This window comes from Crotalus tigris, unplaced genomic scaffold (genome assembly GCF_016545835.1).
Source record: "Crotalus tigris isolate CLP2741 ecotype Arizona unplaced genomic scaffold, ASM1654583v1 scf7180000017863.408763, whole genome shotgun sequence".
NCBI lineage: Eukaryota > Metazoa > Chordata > Lepidosauria > Squamata > Viperidae > Crotalus > Crotalus tigris.
In genome coordinates, this window is record NW_024096684.1 from 113,220 (window position 1) to 135,904 (window position 22,685).

A 22,685-nucleotide genomic window follows, 5' to 3' on the forward strand; every position below is an offset into this window, starting at 1 on the left:
GACACTGTGATTGTCATAAATATGAATCCGTTGGCATACATCTGAATGTAAATCACAAGACCCTGGAGATGCTGCAACATTCCAGCTGATCGGCGCTTCTTCTGGGCTCAGCAGAAGTGCCAGAATCAGCGCAGAGTTCCAGCTGGAGCCTGGTGCTGATCTGGTGCTTCCGCTGAGCCCTGACAGCCCTGCAGCTCCAGCCATCTCTCGCTCAGGCTTGTGCGGTGCTGCCACTGGTTCAGCTCATTCCCCTCTCCCGCTACCACTTTTCTAGGATGGTCGCGTACCACCTGCCAGGTGCCAATGTACCACAGGTGGTACCCGTACCACTGGTTGAAAAGCCCTGATCTAAGGCATAATGTATTGCATTATGAGCTGGGTGTTCAAAACATTAGTGAGGAGCTCATTGACTAGCTATATGAAGTCTTAATGTTGGCAGAAATAGATAAGAAATGTGATCTAGCAGAATTATTAGATTACAGTAGTATAGTCACATTTGGAAAGGAGGGAGGGAGTGAGGGAGGGAGGGAGGGAGGGAAGGAAGGAAGGAAGGAAGGAAGGAAGGAAGGAAGGAAGGAAGGAAGGATATAAGATTGTTACCTAAATTGGGAAACGACCAATTCAAATTCCAATTTCTTCCATCCCCACCCGCACTCCCTTTCCAGTGCAGTTACTTAAGCACAGTGCTTTTTTTCTTAAAAAAAAAAAAAAAGGTGCCGGAACTCATACATGTCATACAACCCACCTTGCCTACCCTATAAGGTTCCATCCAAAAAAGGTGCCAGAACTCTGTTCTGGGCGTTCTATGAGAAAAAAAGCCTTGCTTAAGCACATACCTCATTAAACAAAGTTAATCTGTTCCAGTAATCTCTCTTTGCTCACTCTTTAACATGCAGAGAAGACTTGTTACTGTGCCCTTCAATCTTTCATTTAACTATAAAAGGATCAAAAACTGTTTTGCAATGTAATAAAGACCTGATTGTTCCAAGCTGTATATTGCTCTGATTGCCCAACATCTTGCAAGTAGGTGAGATGTGGGAGTGCCATATTCAGGCTGCTTGTCGAATCCAGCATTATTCCCATTAGGAATATGAGCACACCCATAAACACACACATACAAACTTAGTATGAACTGGGCCAAATTAACTATGTAAACTTCCTATCCACACATCAATATCTTCATTGTTCATAATTTTGCAATTAATTGAGTGTTGCAAATGAAAAATAAAAATATGCATCATAAAAGTGCATATGTTAAAAAAAATGCATAGAAATGCATGTGAATGTTCATATATAAGATTTTTATTTTGTTTTTTTTATTTGCCAAATTTTAAATAGCATGGCTGAAAGAACAAGGGATCAGAAGTAAATTTCACAAAAAACAAGACTGAGAGAACAGTCCATTTGCTAACTCTCTCAAACAGAAAGAATTATGACTTAGTATATATAGCTGCAATCTTAAGGGATAATAAATTCTCTATAAATAAGTAGCACAGACATTTAAATTAAAAAGTTTAATAATATTATCCCAAAACCTGGTTTATAGAAAGTTTAAATGTTCATTTGAGACTTCTATATATTTTGGTGATGTACAGTATTTAATCATTTACATACATGTGTAAATTTTTTTTAAAGAAAACAATGTTTTTTATTCCTGCATTAAAATGTCCTATTTTTTACAGAGCCAAACTAGGAATGCCACAGTTTTTGAGCATAGAAGCTCAGAGTTTGTTGCGAGCTCTTTTCAAGAGGAATCCATCTAACAGATTAGGTATGGGAATTTATTTTATTACTGCATAACACAGTGGCAAATTTCCCCAGTTGTTTTTCTCTTTAGTTAATTATCATTTAGTCTCATATACGTGATGCAGCTGAACAGTGTATGATGGAGAACTACAAGGTAATTTCACTTTAATTAATGACATATTTGGGGTGTTGGAAAAGATGCTGCACATGAGTGGAAGCGCAACATATCATCCACTGACAGATGCAGAATACCTGTCAGTACCTCATGCTAGAGGCACAGAGAAGCAGGACCACACAAATGAGCCAGATTTGTGTTCTCACATTTTTTCCGTGGTAGGAAAAAATGTAAAATGTAATGTGTTCTTTTAGTTCTGGTGTCTGCTGTAGAATAAATGAAGCTTGATTTTGGCCTGAATGGGTGGGAATTCTTCAATGCAAGTGGTATATTGTTATCTACCAAATTATGCCCAAAGTCAGTGAATTTTCACAGCCTAATATGCTGCTCCCCATGGAATTGCTTCCTGGTTGTGACATTAGATAAGATCACAATTTCTTTTTCAATTTTTTTCTAATAATTACTGGACATTTTCTCATAGAATAGTCAGAATAATTAAGTTACGTGATTCTGGTGGCTTTATCATAAAAAATAAAGGTATCATCTTCTTTTAGTCCCATTCAATTTCTTGTGGTTTCATGGAAAGATCTCTGCAATGTTTATTTATTTCTTTGTTTAGATTTCTAGATCATCCGGAAACAGCTTGAGCCATTTTCTTAGCATTAAAAGGGATTTGTTATTAACCATCTTCTAGGAAATTTCTGAACAAGGAGCGAATGAAATTTTGGGGATTCATTACATTTCTTTCAGTGAATTAGCTATCATATAGTGTTTGACTCAGAAGCTTATCTGGAGGAGACATACAGAAATAAGAAGAAGGATTTCTGGATGGGCAAGCTGTGTGCTGCATTTTGGATGTTTGAAATAATAATACTATTAATTCTATTGTCCACAATTTCAGTTTCATAAATTTGAAATGGAAATAGGAAGACAAACATGTTCCTGCATTGGACATATCACACACCCTACCCCCACCCTGATCTTTCCATTGAAATAACCCCTGGACAAAATAGACTAATTGTAAAGAAATGGAAACATTTGAAAGCTATATTACTGGATTCAAAATATTCCTGCAGGAAGTGTGATGATAACCAACAAAACAGTAACACTTGATCTGCTGCTCTCAATGCTAGTATTTGAAGGGGGAGTTGTTATCAGGATTCTTGGCAGTTCATTTCATGACCATCTGGCTTAGCTATACATCTTCCCTGTAATAATGCATGGAAGAGGGGGGGGGGGAACTGCCTTGTATTTTCTTTTCCTGCTTAACTCTAAAAGTTTTTGCTAGAAATAGCAGTACAAAAGAGAAGAAAGATGCACCATTACATGGGAGACGTGTAACTGTAATGTGTTTTAGATACATTAGTTTGCATTTCTGACATTATGTACAAACTGCATGTCTCTCAATTGCTGTGAGAAATTAAGGAAAGCACATGCTTCCTGAAACCAAGATCGCAAAAGGACTCAGAACTAGAAAAGTCCGTGAGCAATTAACCCGTCCTTTGCCTAATTGCTTCAATCCAAATGAGATAATTCCCCCAGCTCTCTTGAGTACTGACTTGCTAGCTATAGATTATGTTGCTTTAAAAAAACCACCACATTATTTTGCAATTTCCTCCTTAGGTTACTGGCGGAATAACTGAGAGAGAGAGAGAGAGAGAGAGAGAGAGAGAGAGAGAATATTGAAATTTATGATTCTATTGCATTATTAACAAGATTGAAAGCTGTGGTTCAAGAAATAACTCATTCTCTCTTATATATTATGAACTTGGATGACTGTAGACTGGGGGCCCCAGCCTTTTTGGTCTCTAGGAAATTTGCAAACATATTGAGGGTGACCTTGCAAAATAGCTGTTGGGATTGTTCTCCATTCACAAAATGTTTACACGGGGAACATTAAAAAAAGTTTAGCAAAAATCTCTCTAGTACCTCACCTCACTTGCATCCACAATGTTCTCAAATATCTTTGCCTGTTTTTTGGCCAAGCAGGCCTTTTTCTTTGTCTGTTCCTTCGTATATTCTAAGAAAGCTTGCAGAATCCATTGGAAGCCCAAAGATATTCTTGAAAATAAGTATGAAAATGGAAGCTAGTGCTTTGATTGGCAGTATGCTTGCTTTACATTCTTTACATTTACTATAAAATCAGGAGGGACAGGCAAACTATTTCTATGGAAAGAACTTATTGTAGGGCACAGAAGGACTTCATGGGTACCATATGAGAGGTTTTAGAGGCAAAATCTGTCAGACCTGGTCTAAAAGGAGTTTATTTCCCAAAGCTTAATTTAAAATTTAAAAAAAAAATAAACATATATATTTAAATACATTAAATACACCCCCAGAACTTAACAACAACTGTGGAGAGTGTGGAAGATCCAGCATGAGGAGCCTGCAGCCTGACGCTGTGGGTAGGGGGGAGAAGAAGAACGAAAGCATGGCTCGATTGCCTAGGCATACGGTGAAAGGGAGAGACACGGAATTCTGCCTGGATTCCCTGCAGACAAGGAATACCCCCACCAACAATACAGCCCCCTCCCGGGACGAACACTTTGAAGTCCCCCCAAAGACGAGCACAGAAGAGGGGAGTGAGAACGCGGGGAATCAGAATGCAGAGATCTGGAGACCTGGTGTCCGCCTGAATACCGTTCCTATCAGCAATGGGGAAGAGCGTGCGATAGGGAGGAGGGATGAATTGAGAGACGGGGTAAGCACCCGATCACGCAGCAAACAAATGGAACGGTGGAGAACTGTCGACACGAAGATTGCCAGGATGGAGGAGGAGGGCATAGACCCCCAAATGTGTAACACCCATATGAAAGTTACTCATGACAGTGGAAGAGTGAGAAGAAAGGGTGTGGAGCAGGGATTGGGAAAAGTGTGTGTGGGGGAGCGTATGTGAGCCCAGGGAAGCTTGTAACACTGATAGAGGAGAAACAGATGCCCCCCAGGGTGGAGAATGAAAACAAAAAGGGGAGGAGGATCAGTGCTATGGAAGGAAATAAGGATAAAGGGGTGGTGGAGGAGATGAATACCAGTAATGAGATAGTGGAAGGAATGATCCGGAAGAACCATAGAAGGAAGCGTAAGGAGAGTAATAAAGAAACATCTGGAACACTAATTAACCGGCCGGGACCGGTGACGCGGTCCATGAGCCGGGTGCAGATGCCGGCAAAACCCATTTAAGTCATCATTGTTTACTGGCTCCTTAGCCCTGATGATGTTTGGAGTTTCCAAACGAAAGCTTGGCAGCTTTTAGTAAAGTATATTTTTATATTTATACTCTCCTGGTGTTCGTATTTTATTTGTACCATAGACATGCCCAGGAGTCGTATTTTTATGCAAATTTTCCAGCATTAAATACATTTGTAAACTAAAGGAAACTTTATCACCTTTGTGATGGTAAGAAAAACCATGCCAGTTGGTCATTTTTATGGCCAAGCTTGCTGAGGATTATGAGAATGGAGGCCAAGCATATTTGGAAGGGCAATCTAGGTGAAAGATTTCAGCACACATGGAATTCTTTCACTTGTTGCTTTTTTGCTCAGCATGTTTAATTATTCAAAGGCTTAAAAACAACAAAGATGCTCTCCAGAGTCACTCCCTAGAGGGAAATGGGCAAAATATAAATCAAATAAATAAATAACAACCTCAGGTCACCCTCAACTTTTAAGTCTTCGTCTTTGTGCAAGAGACAGACAGCCACACTCAAGATCCAACCATTAGGTTCCATGTGCTCAATGATTTCTCACCAGCAGATGGTGAGCAAAGACTACAGGGAAGCCATTTCTGAGGACCAATCAAACAAACGTAGAGAACATCTTTTGTCTAATAGCTAGACCTAGTCTACACAGCCACTTATTGATAGGCTTTTAACCAAGCAGGCTCTTCTCCAGAAAGTACAGGCATTCAGAAGGAAAGGGACAGTATTATGAAAAGCACAATACGCTTCCAAACAACTGCTTTGATTGTCCATTGCAGTATCTTTTAAATCCACTCTGGAAAATGGAAATTGCTTGAACAAAATGCTCAGTAGTTTACAGGCTCATCCTCTAAATTGCTGCATAATCCTTCTTCTAAATGCTCTTCTCCATTAGGATAACAAATGCTCTAATTAAATATATGGCTCAGTTAAATCCAAGTTGCTTAATGATTTTTGAGTACCTTTGTTTAAAAAAAAATGCTGAATCAAAGGAATTAAACAAGCTGAAATGAAGAAGAGAGGCATAAATAGATTGGAAGAGACTGAAGTTCTTCAGACTTCTCTTCTGCTTAGAAAAGGCAGAAATGCCCAAGCTGAGAATTATGGGAATTCTAATGCACATCTGGAATTGTGCAAATTTCCTGTACTGTACTGAAGGAAATGTCTTCAATGTACTATAAACTACAAAATAAGTAATTATAACGCAGATGCAATTCTGTTAAACAAACCTTAAACATTTTAAAACTATGGAGCTATTTTAATTTGGCTTTTAGAGAGTCTAAAATTAAATGTGCTCTTGAGTATTTTAATAGCTTGAATATTAAAATGAGGATTAGATACATATTTGTTTGTGTATTACGCAAATGAGCTGTTTGTACTTGGAGGAGGGCAAGGCTTTGCACATTGGTGCGCTTTAGTCCCACTCCATTTTATCCATTTACTGTAAATGCAGAATGTGCTATGAGATGGCTTAAACTCTTTATCCACTGAGCTTTGTAACTTGTGGATTTGAACTAGGCTCTCAATAGAACTAGTCCCACTCTTAATTTACATGTTTTCTTTTTTGCCTATATCAATATATTAATATATTCTCACATTCTTTTTTTTTAATTTTTATTTTTAACCAAAAAGACAAAACAGAACAAAGCAAAACATAACACACATACACACATAATATATACTCCTCCTTTTTTTTTACAGCAGTTACGTAACGGTAATCTAATATTTACATTTCCCCCTTATTCTTCTTTAGAATATTTGTCCTTATAGCCCCATTATTTCTTATTTACATTTTTCTTCCTTCATGTTCTACTTCTTACTAAGAATAATTCATATTATTATCATTATACATTATTATACACATATTTTCACTTTTGACCTTTCCATATTTATTCTCCTCTATTATTCTAGTCTCCAACCAGACATACACCTTGTTCCATACTATATAATACTCTGTCTCACATTCTAACTAAGTAGACAATTAGTAATTCAATTATAATATTTTGCTTTACTATTTGAAGAAAATTAACTGTAATAATTCAATGCAACAATTAACAATAATTCAACAATTTCACATTACCAAAGTCTCTGCTCTTTTGTTTCTGCCACTCTACATCTCTTGAAGACAAACTCAGAAAAAAACCTTGTGCCCTCTGTGTCTTCTTTTCATTTCCTTGGCAGGTGCTGGCCTTGATGGAGTTGAAGAAATTAAACGTCATCCCTTTTTTGCCACCATTGACTGGAATGTAAGTAGTTTACCCAAGTGATCTATTGTACAATGCAATTAATCAATCAATCAATCACACAGTTAATTTAAAAGTTCTCCTAGCAAATGGCAACCCAATTTCAGTATTCTAAACAATGTTTCCCCGTTCCAAGTACCCTATGCAATTTAGCAGCAGCAAAAATCTTTTCTGGGTATAATTTGATGTCCTCTAGATCAAGGGTCTCCAAACTTGGCAACTTTAAGACTTGTGGACTTCAGCTCCCAGAATGCCCCAGCCAGCATGGGGAAATGACTGAACATGGCTGACTGAGGAATTCTGGAAGCTGAAGTCCACAAGTCTTAGATTTGCCAAGCTAGGAGACCTCTGCTCTGGATATGTCAGACTCCAAATTTCCAGCCTGCAGGACATTCAGATAGATTGAAACCATATTCATCTGGAGAACACAGAGCTAGGGAAGGTTAAGTTACTCAGGGACCCCACTAAAGCTGTTTGGTGATACAGTGAAGAATACAAAAGAGGGATTCTGCTGCTAAATGGTAACCAAGAAGGCTGAGAACACATGGCTTTCTAAACAAGCATCATTAAATGGCAGAAGACAACTTATACTCTGGGTCAACTATGGAGCTAATGAAAGGGCAACAGTATGTAATCCAGGCCTGATAGTCATAGGCAACCATATCCTGGTCCTGTCCCTATCTAGTGATCCCTGCTAAGGATTTTTCATTGGAGCACCTACTCGGTAGATCACCAGAGACTGCCATTGCTTTTATACCACAAGTTTTAGGAAGGATATAGCTCTTTGTGGCTGGAAGAATGCCAATGGTGCAAACAATTTGAAGACACTGGACATCTGTTCTGTCTTTTTCTTAGAGTTCTGCATGAAGGAAAAAGACAAGATGCTGTGGGAAGACACAGACAGGTTTTTTTGTACATCTCCCCAAACTTTGGAAGTCATTTTATGAATATCTGCTATATAGTTTCATAATGTCAGATAGGCTCCTGATCACTAAAGGCTGTCTGTCTTTGAGACACCTTATTCAAAAGTACGTATTGTACTACTGTTCTGCCATGGAATATATGACGGATATAAAGTGAGTAGCATGAGACTGCAAAATGTGAATGCCTTTAGGCCAGAGTAATAATAATAAACTTTTAAAAAAATGAAAACTGAGTTTTCTTGCAAGGTATAATCTTGTGAGACTTAATAATCAGCAATGGCAGGAGTGGATATAAAAGTAGGCCACTTTCTTTTCTCTAAATGTACTTCTTCCATTCAATAAATTTACCAATGCTGTTGTCTGATCCAAATTGCCTCATTATATTTCCTTGCTGGAGGAAAATTTGGTACAAGAGCCTAGAATTTGTAATACTAAGGGCAGAGGCATCAAAATTAGGACATATGAATGGCCCACAATCTGATTTTCTAAATCTATTCAAATTATTGATTTCTTTAAATGTCTGTTCATGCTTGCGCAAAAGTTCATCTTCTCACTTAATCGGTGGGAATTTATTCAGTTCAACACATCAGAATGACTCAGCAGTTCAATCTAATTACTTTGTAAATGAACCTTCACAAATCCTGATAGAAATGTAGTAGGAAGCAAACCAGAATCATGCTACACAAACCTCTTTACAATTAATCATCCCATTTGATATTTTGGATATATGTGAAGTTCAGCTGAAAACTATGCTATCATATTACACATAACACATATATCATCATTTAATTAGAAATAAAGATATAGTTGATATCATCCATGGCCAAGGTTGGCATCTAAAATAAATATGTTCTGTAGATTTCATTCAGAGATGCTCAACCTTGTAAACTTAGTTGATATTGAGTATAGTTAATATGATTACTAGGCAGGTATTTAATATTTTCGCTTTCTCTCACATTAACAATTATAATTTGGTAATTACTTTAGAAGTCTCTAAAGAGTATATCCAAGGATTTGGCAAGGTCCTATGTGATCCCAAATTACAGACTGTGCACTTTAGATTTAATTAAATAAAATATGATTATTTTCTAGTCATTTGGGGGGGGGGAGATGATCATACACTGATCCTAAAGGGAGAAAAAAAACTTTGTAAAATCAGAGAGGCTTGTTTTCACATAATTCAGCATATAATTTAAAACTCAGTCTCTCTGGAATCCATCCAGATTGATGGTGAATAAAATTCTAATATGAATATTCCAGCCTGACTGTATTTGCAGCATAAGCTTTTCCTTCTATCTATATTTAGGTAATACCACTTTGAAGAAAAGGGTTTCAATACAATTTTAATAATGCATTTAAAAAGAAGAAAATCACATGACTTTATAGTTTTTAGAATATGTACCAGCATGAGTTCTGAAACTAGTTCTAGTCATCTTATAATGATGCTTCCAGCTGCTAAAAAGACAGCTCTTCTTCATGAATAGAAAAAGAAAAGAATTAATAGAGAAGAATGGAGCCAGTGAAAGTGTTTGGTTTGTCCTGGTCACTGTTGTTATGGAAAAGGTCAAATATGACCTTATGACTTAATCAGAAGCTTTATATGCATTGATCAGTCCCTCACAAAATTTGGTATGAATCAATCCTAAAGATGATATTTTTGATTAAGGAGAAAGTTTTCCTTACAGTCACTATTGGATATGTCCCAAAGTATTAAACACATTTTCATGAAATGGTTAAAAGAAAAGCAGCAGCTTTTTAATTGCCCTCATCATATTGTAGCATTTCCATTATTCTAAGAAACATGCAATATTTGAGACATTGTTTGAGAATTAAAATAATCCTGTGCTATAGTGTGTAAGATGGCCAACTAATTAGACAATTCATGTTTAAAAAGCAAAACATGTATTCCTTCCTGTAATGAAACAAGTAACGTTTTGACAGTGTTTAATTGAGTAACCTTGTGTTCATATTACACCAGAACCCTTTATATAATCCCCATTATATTTGTGAAATGGGTACTCAGATCTGCTCACAGCATCCTCCAAAATTCCACTAGAGCAGGCATGTCAAACTCGTGATGTCATGTGACATATCGCGACTTTTTCCCCATTGCCACAATGGGGTGGGCGCGGTTTTGGCGTGATGCATCCAGCCTGCGGGCCAGCAGTTTGACATGCCTGCACTAGAACTTATTAGTTAGGGTGTGCTGGTACTGACCCATTGGCATCAGGCAGGTATAAAGGGAGACAAGTCTTGGGCATACCTGCCATACTTGCATAATTCAAGTAACTCAGAAAACCAGGTGGCAGCTAAAAAAAAAAAATACTATTGTGGCACTACTTAAATGCAATTCAGCTCAAAACTCCATGAGCATACAATTATGCCACAGTTCCTTATGGAAGTTACAGAAGGAACAAAGCAAACAAGCCAGAAGACTTTGTGGTGGAGACTGCAGAGGTGATAGATACTGGCCCAGAGATGGCATTGTCTACCCACAGCACTTTCACTACAGGCTTTAACTTTCCATTTTTTCCTTTGGATCTCAGGCTCCAGCACAGGATATGAATTATTCAATTTCATAAGGTGTGCTGGACTTTGGTTTCAATCTCCCCAAGGTGCTTGAAGGTGCAAAGGACTTCTACAGCACTTTAAAGCAGCTGTATCTTTTCCTGGGATTGCAAGGCAGCAGAAATGGCACAGCTGATGTGATGTGTATGGTCCAAAGACAGAATTTGAAGTACTGTACAATCCTAGTATTTAATAAAACCCTGCTTTTGCTGCATCTGGTACAAATATTTTAAGGAAGAATGGAGGTTTTGTCTAGCTTTGCTGGGAATTACAAACCTAAATTAATGGCAGAAATAGTTTATGCTTGTTAAGAGGGAAATCTCTCAGAACAAAATTTATCTTTATTCAGTATCTATTGATACAAAAAGTCCAAAGATAACATTTTAAAAGGGAATTCATCTCTGCACCTGCATATTACAGTATGTATGTGGTGAGGGGGGTGGCTGTCTAAGTTTGTGGCAAGAGTATTGTTCCTGAAAATCCTTTATTATATTAAGCATATTTTAATTGCTATGACTCACTATCTTTCTATTTCTAGAAGGCACCTGAAGATCAGCCCAGTGTTCATATATGTCATTAGGAGAATGCATGCATTTAAACAGGATGGGAATGAATACATGGGGGGAGCATAAGGGTGTGGGGTCTTTGGTACTCTCTGAGCTTTGTTGTTGCTTGCAGATGTTTTGTTACCTGACTAGATAATATCTTCAGTGCTAGAAGGGAGTGGGGTTTGCTCTCTATTTATATACAGTAGCTTGTCCTGTCACTGTTGGTGAGGGTATTGGGGATGGAGTTAATAAACCATCAATAGACATGTAATATTTACACCCCATTCAAAAGAGTCAATAAAAAAGTGAAAAAGGAAACAAAAAAACCAGAACAACTCCTGACTAGCAATGGGTACCCAACAGGCATGAACACCAGGCAATTAAGCAGTACCAATGTCCTAATCAAGGAATTATCAAATCAGACAAATAATCAAGAGGTAAACAACACCCTAATCAAGGAATTACCAAGGGAAAATCACACTCCCACCAATCCTGATAGGGCAAACTACTGTATATAACAGAAAACAAGCTCAGAGAGCATTAAGGACTCCACACTTCAACTCTGAGGTACATACATTCTCTTCTATTGGTCGCATAAGGATGTGCTGCTGCCTGGAGTTCAGTTTCCATATCCTGTTTAGGATGTGTGCAAGGGAACTGCCTCTCCAGAATAGCTTGCAAAAATGGAAGGTAGAGATTGCAAGGATAGGATCTGTTTCCATAGAAATAGATGCTTTGAGTTCTTTGTAAACAAGCCTGATCAATGTACCCTTCCCACCCAATATATACTGTATAGGACCAGCAGGTGCAACTTTGCTATTCTCATTCATTTCCATCAGGGGCATTCAGGACAGGAAATGACTATATACTCTTTGATTTAATTAAAATGAATTTCCTTTCAGGATGATTACCAGGTGCATACCAAGGTTGTTGATATGACAGTCTCTCAAGTTCTACTTATATATAAACCTAAAGTTGAGTTACATCAGGTGTTCTTGACTTCATGAGGAAGGATATTGCTCAGTATGTGATTCTTAGGGATTTCCTTATTTTTTTCTGTAGTGTTTCATTCAAATCACAGCACAGCAAGTGCTAATAGCCCCTTAAACTTGCAGTGGACTCCTGAGCAAAGATGTTGGACACTTAGAATAAAAAATAAAGACTTTGTAAGGAAATATGTCCATGAAGGCAGCATTTCAAACATTATCCAAATAAATCTATTTATCAAAGCTAATAAAACAGTTGTGAAAACCTTAGGGAAAAATAATGCTATTTCTTCTTCTGCCACTTAAAAGTTGTTTTATTTTTTTTTAATTAAAGTTTTATTATCATTATTTTAACATGTATCTGATATATCCTTGCCACAGATAACCACACCAGAATAAGCTTCTTCAAAGACGTCTTGATACAGTTGAAAACCCTGATAATACGTATTTCTGGTTTCAACAAGAAAACCAAATTAGTAAATGCTGAATTCTCAGATATTCAAAGATAACTTCCAATGTAATGTTTCATCTTCCTTGCAAAACAGTTCCCTCAGTTACTGTAATGTACAATTTGTATTACACATATCAGTGTGCAAAGTCCTTTATAAATACCATATTTTACCATCTCTCTATATATTTACCATCTCTCTTATATATTTTTATATAACTGTATTTATTTATTTATTTTAAAAGTTTATATTGCTGCCTACTCACAATGACTCAAGGCAGCTTACAGGAAATAAAAACACAATATAAAAGAGGTAAAAATAATAAAAAAATAACTCCCCACTCCCTCACCCCGGTGACAACAGACACTCATACCATCCATTTAATGGGCTCCATCCCGCTCTGGGTTCCCAAGGCCTGCTGGCAGAATCACATCTTCAGGGCTTTCCGAAAGAGTGTCAGAGTGGAGGCCAGTCTAATTTCTGGAGGGATGATGCTCCAGAGAGAGGGAGCCACCATGAAGAAGGCCATTCTTCTGGATCCTGCCAGATGCATCTCTTCAGGGGTCGGGACCCGCAACATTCCTTGCCTTCCTGCTCTAGTGGGTCAGGTAGATGTGACCGGCAAGAGACGATTCTTCAGATAACTTGGTCCCAAGCCACGAAGGGCTTTAAAAGTGACAACCAGCACCTTGAATTGCACCCAGAAGCAAATCGGCAACCAATGCAGCTCCTACAGGAGAGGTGATGCATGTGCACACCGAGGATTGCACCAAACCATGCAGGCCACTGCATTTTGCACCAACTGCAGCTTCCGGATGCTTTTCATAAATACATCAATATGTATTCAGCTCAAAGTGATGAGTACAACAGATCTTTGAATTAGGATTCATAAGTCTGAGCAATGGGCTTACATGTTTAAAAACCAGAGACCAAACCTACTGATATGTATGAGTTCACATTTATGTCAGGTAATGAGTGCATTACTTTATTACAATACTTGATACTGAGCATCTGCACTGTCATTTTCAAATTACAGCCTGTGAAAATGTCACTAAAGGCAAAATATGCTGAGCATGTTTTGCTTCTGTGGAACTGCTTCCCTCTCCCCTGTAATGAACGAACTATACCAATAAAAACCAGGCTACTGTTTTTCAAATACTTTCCTATGTGCAGATAGATTTTAATGTACAGTTAAAACTTCTGAAAAGCACAATCCTATATTGCCACGAGGAAAATAAGTCTAGTTGATTGTCATGGAAACTTAGCCTAAGTGGGGAAAATATTGCAGCCTTGTACTTTCTCTTGTGTGATGCTGCTAAGCATAACATATCAATTTCTCCCTTTTCCTGTATTAAACATGAAACATATTTCCCCAAATCAAAATGCAGCAAGCATATAAAGCATTTTTTTATTAACTGTTCCGTCAAGCAGCTTTCTGTGTTAAAAACTATTATTTTAATTGATTTATTTTAATTGAATTTATTGCTTATTAATTATTTGACTCACAGCTGTTTTCTAACTCAAAGGTCCCTTTTGGCAAGAGAATTAACCTCTGTCTTGCTTTGCTCTCATACAGAAACTGTACAGAAGAGAAATCAAACCACCATTTAAACCTGCAGTTGGTCGACCAGAGGACACTTTCCATTTTGATCCTGAATTCACATCACGGACCCCAACAGGTACTTACCAAAGAAACATATCAGTAGATTTGCCATTAATTTTTCATTTATTTAAAAAAAAATATCAACCAAAACTATCCAAAATATATCTACAGTTTAAAGATTACCTTCCTTCCTTCCTTCCTTCCTTCCTTCCTTCCTTCCTTCCTTCCTTCCTTCCATAAAACCAGTCATCTCAAATGAGTGGGTCAATATTACCTCTGGATGTCTTACAACTTGCGAATAATAAAAATATTTAAAAACATAAGACCCACAGCAGAATTATAAAGCACAAACAGCAATCCATATAAGCAGGAGACAGTCTCCCTCATGCACCGTGGCCCCAAGCTCAGGCATAGAAACCTGTCTCCAGAGCTTTCCAGAAGGCCAGAAGCCACAAAGCCAATTCCATCACCAGAGGGATGATATTCCAGAGGGCAGATGCCACAATAGAAAAGGCGACCGTCCTAGGTGGTCAGCTTGACACTCCTTGGCAGACAGAACCCAGAACATGCCCTTTCTGCCTCAGTAGATAGGATGGGTAGAAACAACACAGTACTAATCCTTTGTAAGTGATTATTATGACTTGATGACTCTGGGGAGTTACTTTATATTTTCAAATTTGCTGTCGCTTCCAGAAGAATCTGTTAACCTTGTACTCACCTAGACTCATTATTGGGATTTTATGGTGTGGCTCAATTAGAGAATTAGAATTACTACTGTGTAGTGTTTTCCACAATTTTTTCCTAGTGTTTCTGGATAGCACTTGGGAGTGGTCCTTCTGGAAGGACTCTCCACACTCTGTAGGATTCTGTATTACTACACAGTTACTTCCCATTAATTCTTCCATGTACAACCTACTGGAAAATCCTTTTACATTTAAATTCTGCACTGCCACAAATCCTCAGATGGATGAAACATTGCATGCAAAGAATTGTACAAGCAGTTGTGCAGTTTGCTGGTAAAAAAAGAAAATTATGGGTAGTCTGTTTTTCTGGCACCTAAATAGTTTAAAGCAGGGGTGTCTAATCTTGGCAACTTCAAGACTTGTGGACTTCAACTCCTAGAATTCCCCAGCCAACATGGGAGATGAAGTCCACAAGTCTTAAAGTTGCAAAGATTGGGCACCCTTGCTTTAAAGGCTTTTGGCAGAAAGTCACTTGGTTCCTCTTAATTCTCCTTTTTAATAGCTGGTCTCAATATCTCAGTGCATTCAGAGTTGTCACTCTGGAAATTGTGATGCAGCTTTATGTGGAAGCAAATGGAGAAGGATGCATGTCTCCATGTTGAAAATAGCATGGTTGGATTCTAGTGTCCAAATTGCTTCTTTTATAACATTGCTAGGGAAAATAATACTGAAGAAATGGTTGGAATCTTGAGTCATCTCTCATCTCCTCTTTAGATTCCCCAGGTGTCCCTCCAAGTGCCAATGCTCATCATCTCTTCAGAGGATTCAGCTTTGTGGCATCCAATTTGGGGCAGGAACCTGTACAGCAAGAACCACATAAAGCCACAGTTCATCCAATTGTCCAGGTATGAACTTGGCTGTATAGTTGTTATACCTGTTTCACTTCGTCTAGATGTGTTACTGCAGCATAAAAACATTAATAAAAACAGCTAGGATTGGAGAAATTTGCCTGTCTAACCTAGATTAAAAGGTTCTAAGGAACTACACTGGGATGACTTTGAGCTAGTCATTTTTTTCTTAATTCACTCTACCTCATAGGCTTGTTGTGGACTAACATTGGAAGTTTATGTATCTCACTTTGAATTCCTGGAGGAAAGATGTGATATAAATTTAATAAGTAATAATCATCTTTTGTTGGTATCATCACCATCTTACGGAAGTGAATTTCTTAATTTGGCTATTTATTTGTGAGCAAATTCTTTTATTATCCAAATGTCCACTATTTCAGGTAATGTCTCACTAGAAATATTCATTGCATTTAAAATCTGCTAAATAGAATCTATTAAATTGATGTTTTATTGTAGTAGTTCAAAATTTCTATAACTTGTGGAAACCCCATTTACAAAAAATGTCAGATTTAGTCCTTTAGTTCTGCTTATACAAGCAGGGACACACAAACAAGCACTTTCATAGTTCATCATGACTTTATTACCCTAAACATAATTTGTGCTTGTCCTGCTATTTCTTTTGCTTGTGCAATGTTTAGTATCCTCCAGATATTTTAGGCAGCCACAGGCAGAAATGGCAACAGACTGTGGGATTTGCAGTAAAAATCATTGCTTTCTCCTGCTATAGCAAAACACACCTTGCCGCTACTTGTGCTTTTTCTCCAAGCATTAAGTCAAATACAATTACTTTTTCTATTTCTAGAAATTAATTCAAGGCTTTTAGTCACTTGAATTGGTTAAAAATGTTTTTTAGTATCTGTTTTTAACTCTGCTAGCTTCTTTGAGAGCTTTCTATGTATGAAAAGTGGGATAATAATGACAATAATCTTCTATTATTGAATAATGTCTTATAATTTAAGTTCTTATAATTTAAGGTGGTAGCAGTGAGAAAGACGGGGAAGGTGTATCATTAGCCCCCTCCCTGCAACTTGCTAGAATCCTCCCTGGGATCTTCTTTGCCTCAGTTGTCCAGGTGTGGCTGTTTAATCCAGGTGAAAGATTTTTCCTGGCAAGCAGTTGAATGCGCTGCCGCCCATCTTCTGAAATCTGGATGGGTAGAGCAGGAGGTGCCCCCTGTAGGACAAGACTTTAAAATAAATAGTTCCAGATTTATCTTTTAATTGGGCTTGCTAAGCCCAAGCCGTTTTGGAGTATGAAGTGATTGATTATAAATTAAGTTAGAAGAAAAATATTTTTCTTCTTCATAACAGCAGCGACGTAAAGATTTGAAAGAACAGTATTGTCGCCATTTAGTTTCAAACCAAAGGTAACACTACCATGTAATTAGACTGAGAAAACAGAAAGAAACAGGGAGGCAGAGTACAGAACCAGACTTGAAATTATCCCAGATAGAATAAACTGCTACTTAAAAGAATATTCTCACAAACCTATTAAACATGTAACTTCCAGGGTTTTCTAGGTTTTCTAGGTATTTCTAGTAGGTTTAGATTTATTTTAAGAGGCTGCTTTCCTTAAGGCCTCCAACGAAGGCTGAATGAGTTCAGACTAAATGCTAATTTCATTTCCATCTGAATCCTGTCCTCTACTTCATACTAGAAAGAATTGTAACTGTGTTTTGAGAATATTTGAAATCCTGAATTACCCAGGAATCCACTCAAAATATGGAGCTCCCCTATTATATTATATTCTAGGACAGTGGTTCTAGAGTTGAATAGTCCTTGACTTACGACCGGTTGAGTAGTCCTCGACTTACGACCCGTTGGGGGTCGCGGCATTAAAAAGGTTGAGAACCACTGTTCTAGGAGCATAAGAAATGATGACCCCTAAAATATAAAATGTTAATAATATCAGTGCTATCTAAATCAGTGTTTCTCAACCTTGACAATTTTAAGGCATGTGGACTTCAACTCCCAGAATTCCACAGCCAGCATTGCTGGCTGTGGAATTCTGGGAGTTGAAGTCCACATGCCTTAAAATTGTCAAGGTTGAGAAACACTGATCTAAATGATTAAGAATAACATATACTGTACATATGTCAGCTTCTCATGTTTCCAGCATGAACTATTTTGTAATGTGGAAAAGAGAATTTCCCTATTTCAGTACCAGAAAGTGGTACCCTAATTAAGAGCTGAATGTGAGCTATACCCACTGAAGGGAAATTGTTCTGACAGAAAATTACCCACAAGTATGAGCAGTGATGTGACTACACCTTTGTGTAAACAGTTTCATTTATTTCATGGAAAGATTTAGTTTCCATTATCAGCCATTTTTCACAAAGTGTCACGATACCTTAAATCAGTGGTTCTCAACCTTTTTAATGCCACGACCCCCAACCAGTCGTAAGTCGAGGACTACTCAACCGGTCATAAGTCGAGGACTACTCAACTGGTGCAGCACCGTTTGCAGAATGGGACTTTTGGCGGGCTCAGCAGGGCAGAGACAGCCTGGACAATTCCTATTGGCTTTTGAAAGCCAATAGAATTAGACTCTATTCAAGAGAGTCTATTCTATTGGCTTTCAAAGCCAATAGAATAAAAGGGAGTAGCACAGCTAAGGAAAAGGGGAAAAAAAATGGCGGACTGCGTTGTTTGGCGACCCCCGTGAAATGGTCGTTCGACCCCAAATGGGGTCCCGACCCACAGGTTGAGAACCACTGCCTTAAATAAATTGTTTCCACCATCTTTTTCTGCGGTATCAGCAGTAACGTATTGTGTCCTTCCTCTCCAGTCCCAGCTTGCGAAATACAACACAGGTCCACAGCCCAAAACTCACATTAGCAATAAAAGCTAATGTGAGAAGGAGGTTTATTTTCATGATAGAGGATACCCTTTGCATGCAGAAGTTCCCAGATGAGTTTCTCTGAATGTCATTTTGGCAGAAAGACAATACATAAATCATGAACTTCATGACTGTCATCATCATCATCATAAACATCCGCTACATTTCCAAGGAGAGCTGAAAAATCCCCAGGGAATATAGCCTGAATAGCCATTGCCAGTCAGTGAATAAATACAAAATAATAAATTCACTGAGGATGGGAAATTACTTTTTTTATTTAACTCCTTTCCTTAAAAATCATAGAATTTGCTTTTTTCACACCAGCTCAGCCAGACGGCAGCTTCTATCCTTAGCGATCAGGAAAGTGTCATTGACTAGCATAGAAATTTTAAAAACCACCCCAAAACCGATGGCAAATAAGTTTCAGGTTGTTTGCCAAGAAAACTACAGAGACATTTGTATTAAATCATCAGCAGTTGAACTTACCTTAAAGGAGGTTTAACTTCAATGGAATGTTTATTTTGGGATCAACTGTGTTGTATTTTTATACTAATATTGCTGTAGCTTTACTTAGTCGGGTTTACGTAAAAGAAAGCCAAGCATGCTAAGGATTGTAAGATCAATTGGACAGAATTAAGGCAGCACTTGTTTAATTAGCTGTTTCTCTGTGTTAATCAATTGTCTCTGAATTGCTAGTGCTAGAGAATCTTCTGATGGAGTCAACCCTAAGACTTGTCCTTTTATTGTTATTGTTTTGTTTCCCTCTGTAGCAGTTACATGGGAACAATATTCACTTTACAGATGGATATGAAATCCGGGAAGACATCGGCATTGGCTCATATTCTGTTTGCAAGAGGTGTATTCACAAAGCTACAGAAGCAGAGTTTGCAGTAAAGGTAAGGAATCACTGTGGTGTGTCTGGTGATCATCTGGCAAAGGCAACTAATACAGGTTTTGCTGCCTTGATGCAGCAGGGCAAGAAGTAATGGGAACCAGACAATATGAAGGAGAGTTTCGAATGTAAAATATAAGTCAACCCATGAGGAAAATGTATATGTGAACGGAGCATTCCTTTTTTTCTATTAATCTCTAGCAATCACAATTTATTTGTCATATTATGTCATTTTTTTAAAAAAAAATCTCTTGCATTTCATGTTAACTTTGACATAAGGTACAGTATCAAAAGAGAACAAAGCCTGGTCCTAGCCACATGGCTATTTGGATCCAATCTCAGGAAATCCATCAAATTTATCTTTGGATTTCTAAAGTTTGCTTCTTTTTAAATGGCAAAACTGTTGCCATTTCATTTCCCCCAATAGCTCTGCAAGTATAAAAAATTCCAGAGCAGATCAGGTCATGTTAAATAATACAGATTTTTAGGGTATTTTAACAAGTTAACTGAACATAATCCAACTTTGGCTTTATTCTTTGATCCAACTCTCATTTTGATTTGAACTAGATTATACAGTAATGACATTCATGTTGAATGTCATTACTTGTGAGATGGGCAGCCATATAAGATTGATAAATAAATAAAATCTAATTTAAAGACTCATGAAATATTTAGATTTGAAGATGTAAAAACACAGTTGGCTATCCAACACTGTGCTTTAAAGCTCTTGTTGAAAGCATTAGAGAGATATGCTGAGAATTGTTCTGATGGTTTTGTGACATGTGTAGCCATAAATGTTTCTTTCCTAAATATTTGTTTACTTGCGCTGGTTCACTAAAGGAAGCCAGCCAGACTGATGTTTAAAGTAGAAGCAATGAATGTTCTGAGAGTCCTTTATTTTTTCTTGTTTGTTATATATACAAACATCGTTAATTTTTGTGTGACATGACCAAGGGCACTTCTACTTGGGATTATTGAGTTGTTTTCAGGTTAGTTAAATACCCCTATATCAGCTACACCAGTTTTCTTCTAGCTCAATTTCAGCCCAGTTGAAATCACTTTTGTTTTGTTTTCTTATCTTTGGAATTCAAGTTCCATGTAGTCTGTGGTCGCTGATTTTCCATGACTGGGAACTCTTGACACTCTGGCTCCTTCGCCCCTTCAGCCACTGTGGCCTACCGGTGTCCTTGCCCAGAGCTTTGCAGCCAGTGATCTGCATTTTTGTTTTTCTTTTTTCCTTGTCTGAAAGTCGTAGGGCAAGAAAAGGGAGGAGACCAGAGCACTGTTTGATGGCCAGACATGATTTTTCCTTATTTGTCAGCTGGGGAGAGCGTTGGTTTAATGTGGTGGTTCATTCTTGCAATGTCTGTAGTTAAAACTAACAATGAACTGTTGCAAGACTGTTTCTGAGGGGTTGGGAAGTGCTGAAAGAGTGATAAAAGTGCCTATGAGAAACACCCCCCCCCCTTTATATGCTTGCAAAAAATATTGTCTGCAACTAATTAACAAAATAAAATAGGAATAGACTTGGAGAAGTTGCCTTTCCTTGGAAGAGTTATTAATTACCAAAGGACACAGGATTCACTTTTCTGAATCCTGCCACAAAGCACTTTTGATCAAAATGTTTCCCATTATAGTAAATAGGGATCTTTTTTTCAAACCTGATTTTACTTATGGAATAATTTGGGAAGTGAGCTAACTGTTGGGATATAAAAGATTACAAGCCCCCCCCCCCCAAGCATTCTGTGCCACCTGAAATCCACTCATGGGAATTAGGCTTTTTGAAGCCTACATGCTGTTCTAGATGGGGACAAAATCACTTGTGTAAGAGAGAATGAATGAGTAGATATACAGTAAATGAGATGAAATGTCTGTATAATTGTGCACAAATGCTGGAGGGATTTTACAACAGATTGGAGAAGGCTTACTATAGTCATAGTTGTATGGACAAACAGGAGGACAAATTCTCATGTTACAACTGGTTGCTGATTTCTTCTTTTGCTAGTACATGCTGGTTGCATGCTTCTTTGAACAGTATAACAGATGGAATACAACAAATGCAGAGAACTTATCAAATCCTGGCTGATGTTTTCCATCATTCAAGTAACTAGAATAATTCTAGGAACTGGGGTGGGGGGCAGGAGGAGAGAGGCTTAATTACATGAAAAGACCCTTCCCCTTTCACCTTTCTCCCCATACTTCTACGGCTATGATCTGCTGTGCTAGCAAATGTACCTTAAGACTAACATACTGCCATTATTTAACTTTATTATTTTGTCATGAGATAAAACAACCAGTTTGAACTGGCAGGTTTCATACTGAACCACAACACTTACATTTCCTAAGCCTGCTCCTGAAATATTTGAATAAATAATAACAAGAATTTCCTTGAACATATGCCAAGAATGTGTCTGTTGCTACCAGTGAAGAGCTACAATACAATTCTCTCTCTTATTCGGAGAAACATTGTTATGTTTAATAGACAAGGGGAAATGGCTCCAAGTTATAAATGTTGTGTGTTCTGTATATTTATATTGTAAGCACATTGATAAGAATGAATACTTTTGTAAAAATATCCATTTCTATAGATTTTTGTCTACATTTTTTATAAGTGAACAATTTAAATGCATCTTCTTGCTTTCCCCTAATGTGCATTTTTGCACAGTTCTTTTCTCATTCATTTTTGTGCATCATTTTTTTCCTCTTGAAAAGATTCATCACAGATGAATATTAGTCTTGTGCCTATCAAACTCTTTCTGCCTGTTAAGACTTCGACTGTGGAAACTCTGCATTCCTTTGGGTGATATTTTAAAAGTTTCGAGAACAAAAAAGACATCATATAGCATTTCCATACTAAAGGACTTGCAAAACCATCACAGTTTTGTTCAACCCAATGAAAAATGTTTAACTGAGTTAATTAAATGCATCAGCATACACATACTTTGAATGCTAACAACGATTTAGTTGAAGGTTAAATATGTGAATGC

General features: G+C 37.6%; 1 protein-coding gene across 2 annotated transcripts in view; it reads left to right on the forward strand.

The window, feature by feature from the left end:
* Positions 1 to 22,685, forward strand: part of LOC120308075 (ribosomal protein S6 kinase alpha-2) — a 128,779-nt gene that overhangs the window by 88,709 nt on the left and 17,385 nt on the right. For both annotated transcript variants that reach the window (XM_039343548.1, XM_039343549.1), the window contains exons 10-14: positions 1,683 to 1,771; positions 7,239 to 7,303; positions 14,351 to 14,453; positions 15,835 to 15,965; positions 19,577 to 19,702. In XM_039343548.1, the coding sequence (XP_039199482.1) occupies positions 1,683 to 1,771; positions 7,239 to 7,303; positions 14,351 to 14,453; positions 15,835 to 15,965; positions 19,577 to 19,702 (514 nt within the window). The remainder of the gene's footprint in view (positions 1 to 1,682; positions 1,772 to 7,238; positions 7,304 to 14,350; positions 14,454 to 15,834; positions 15,966 to 19,576; positions 19,703 to 22,685) is intronic.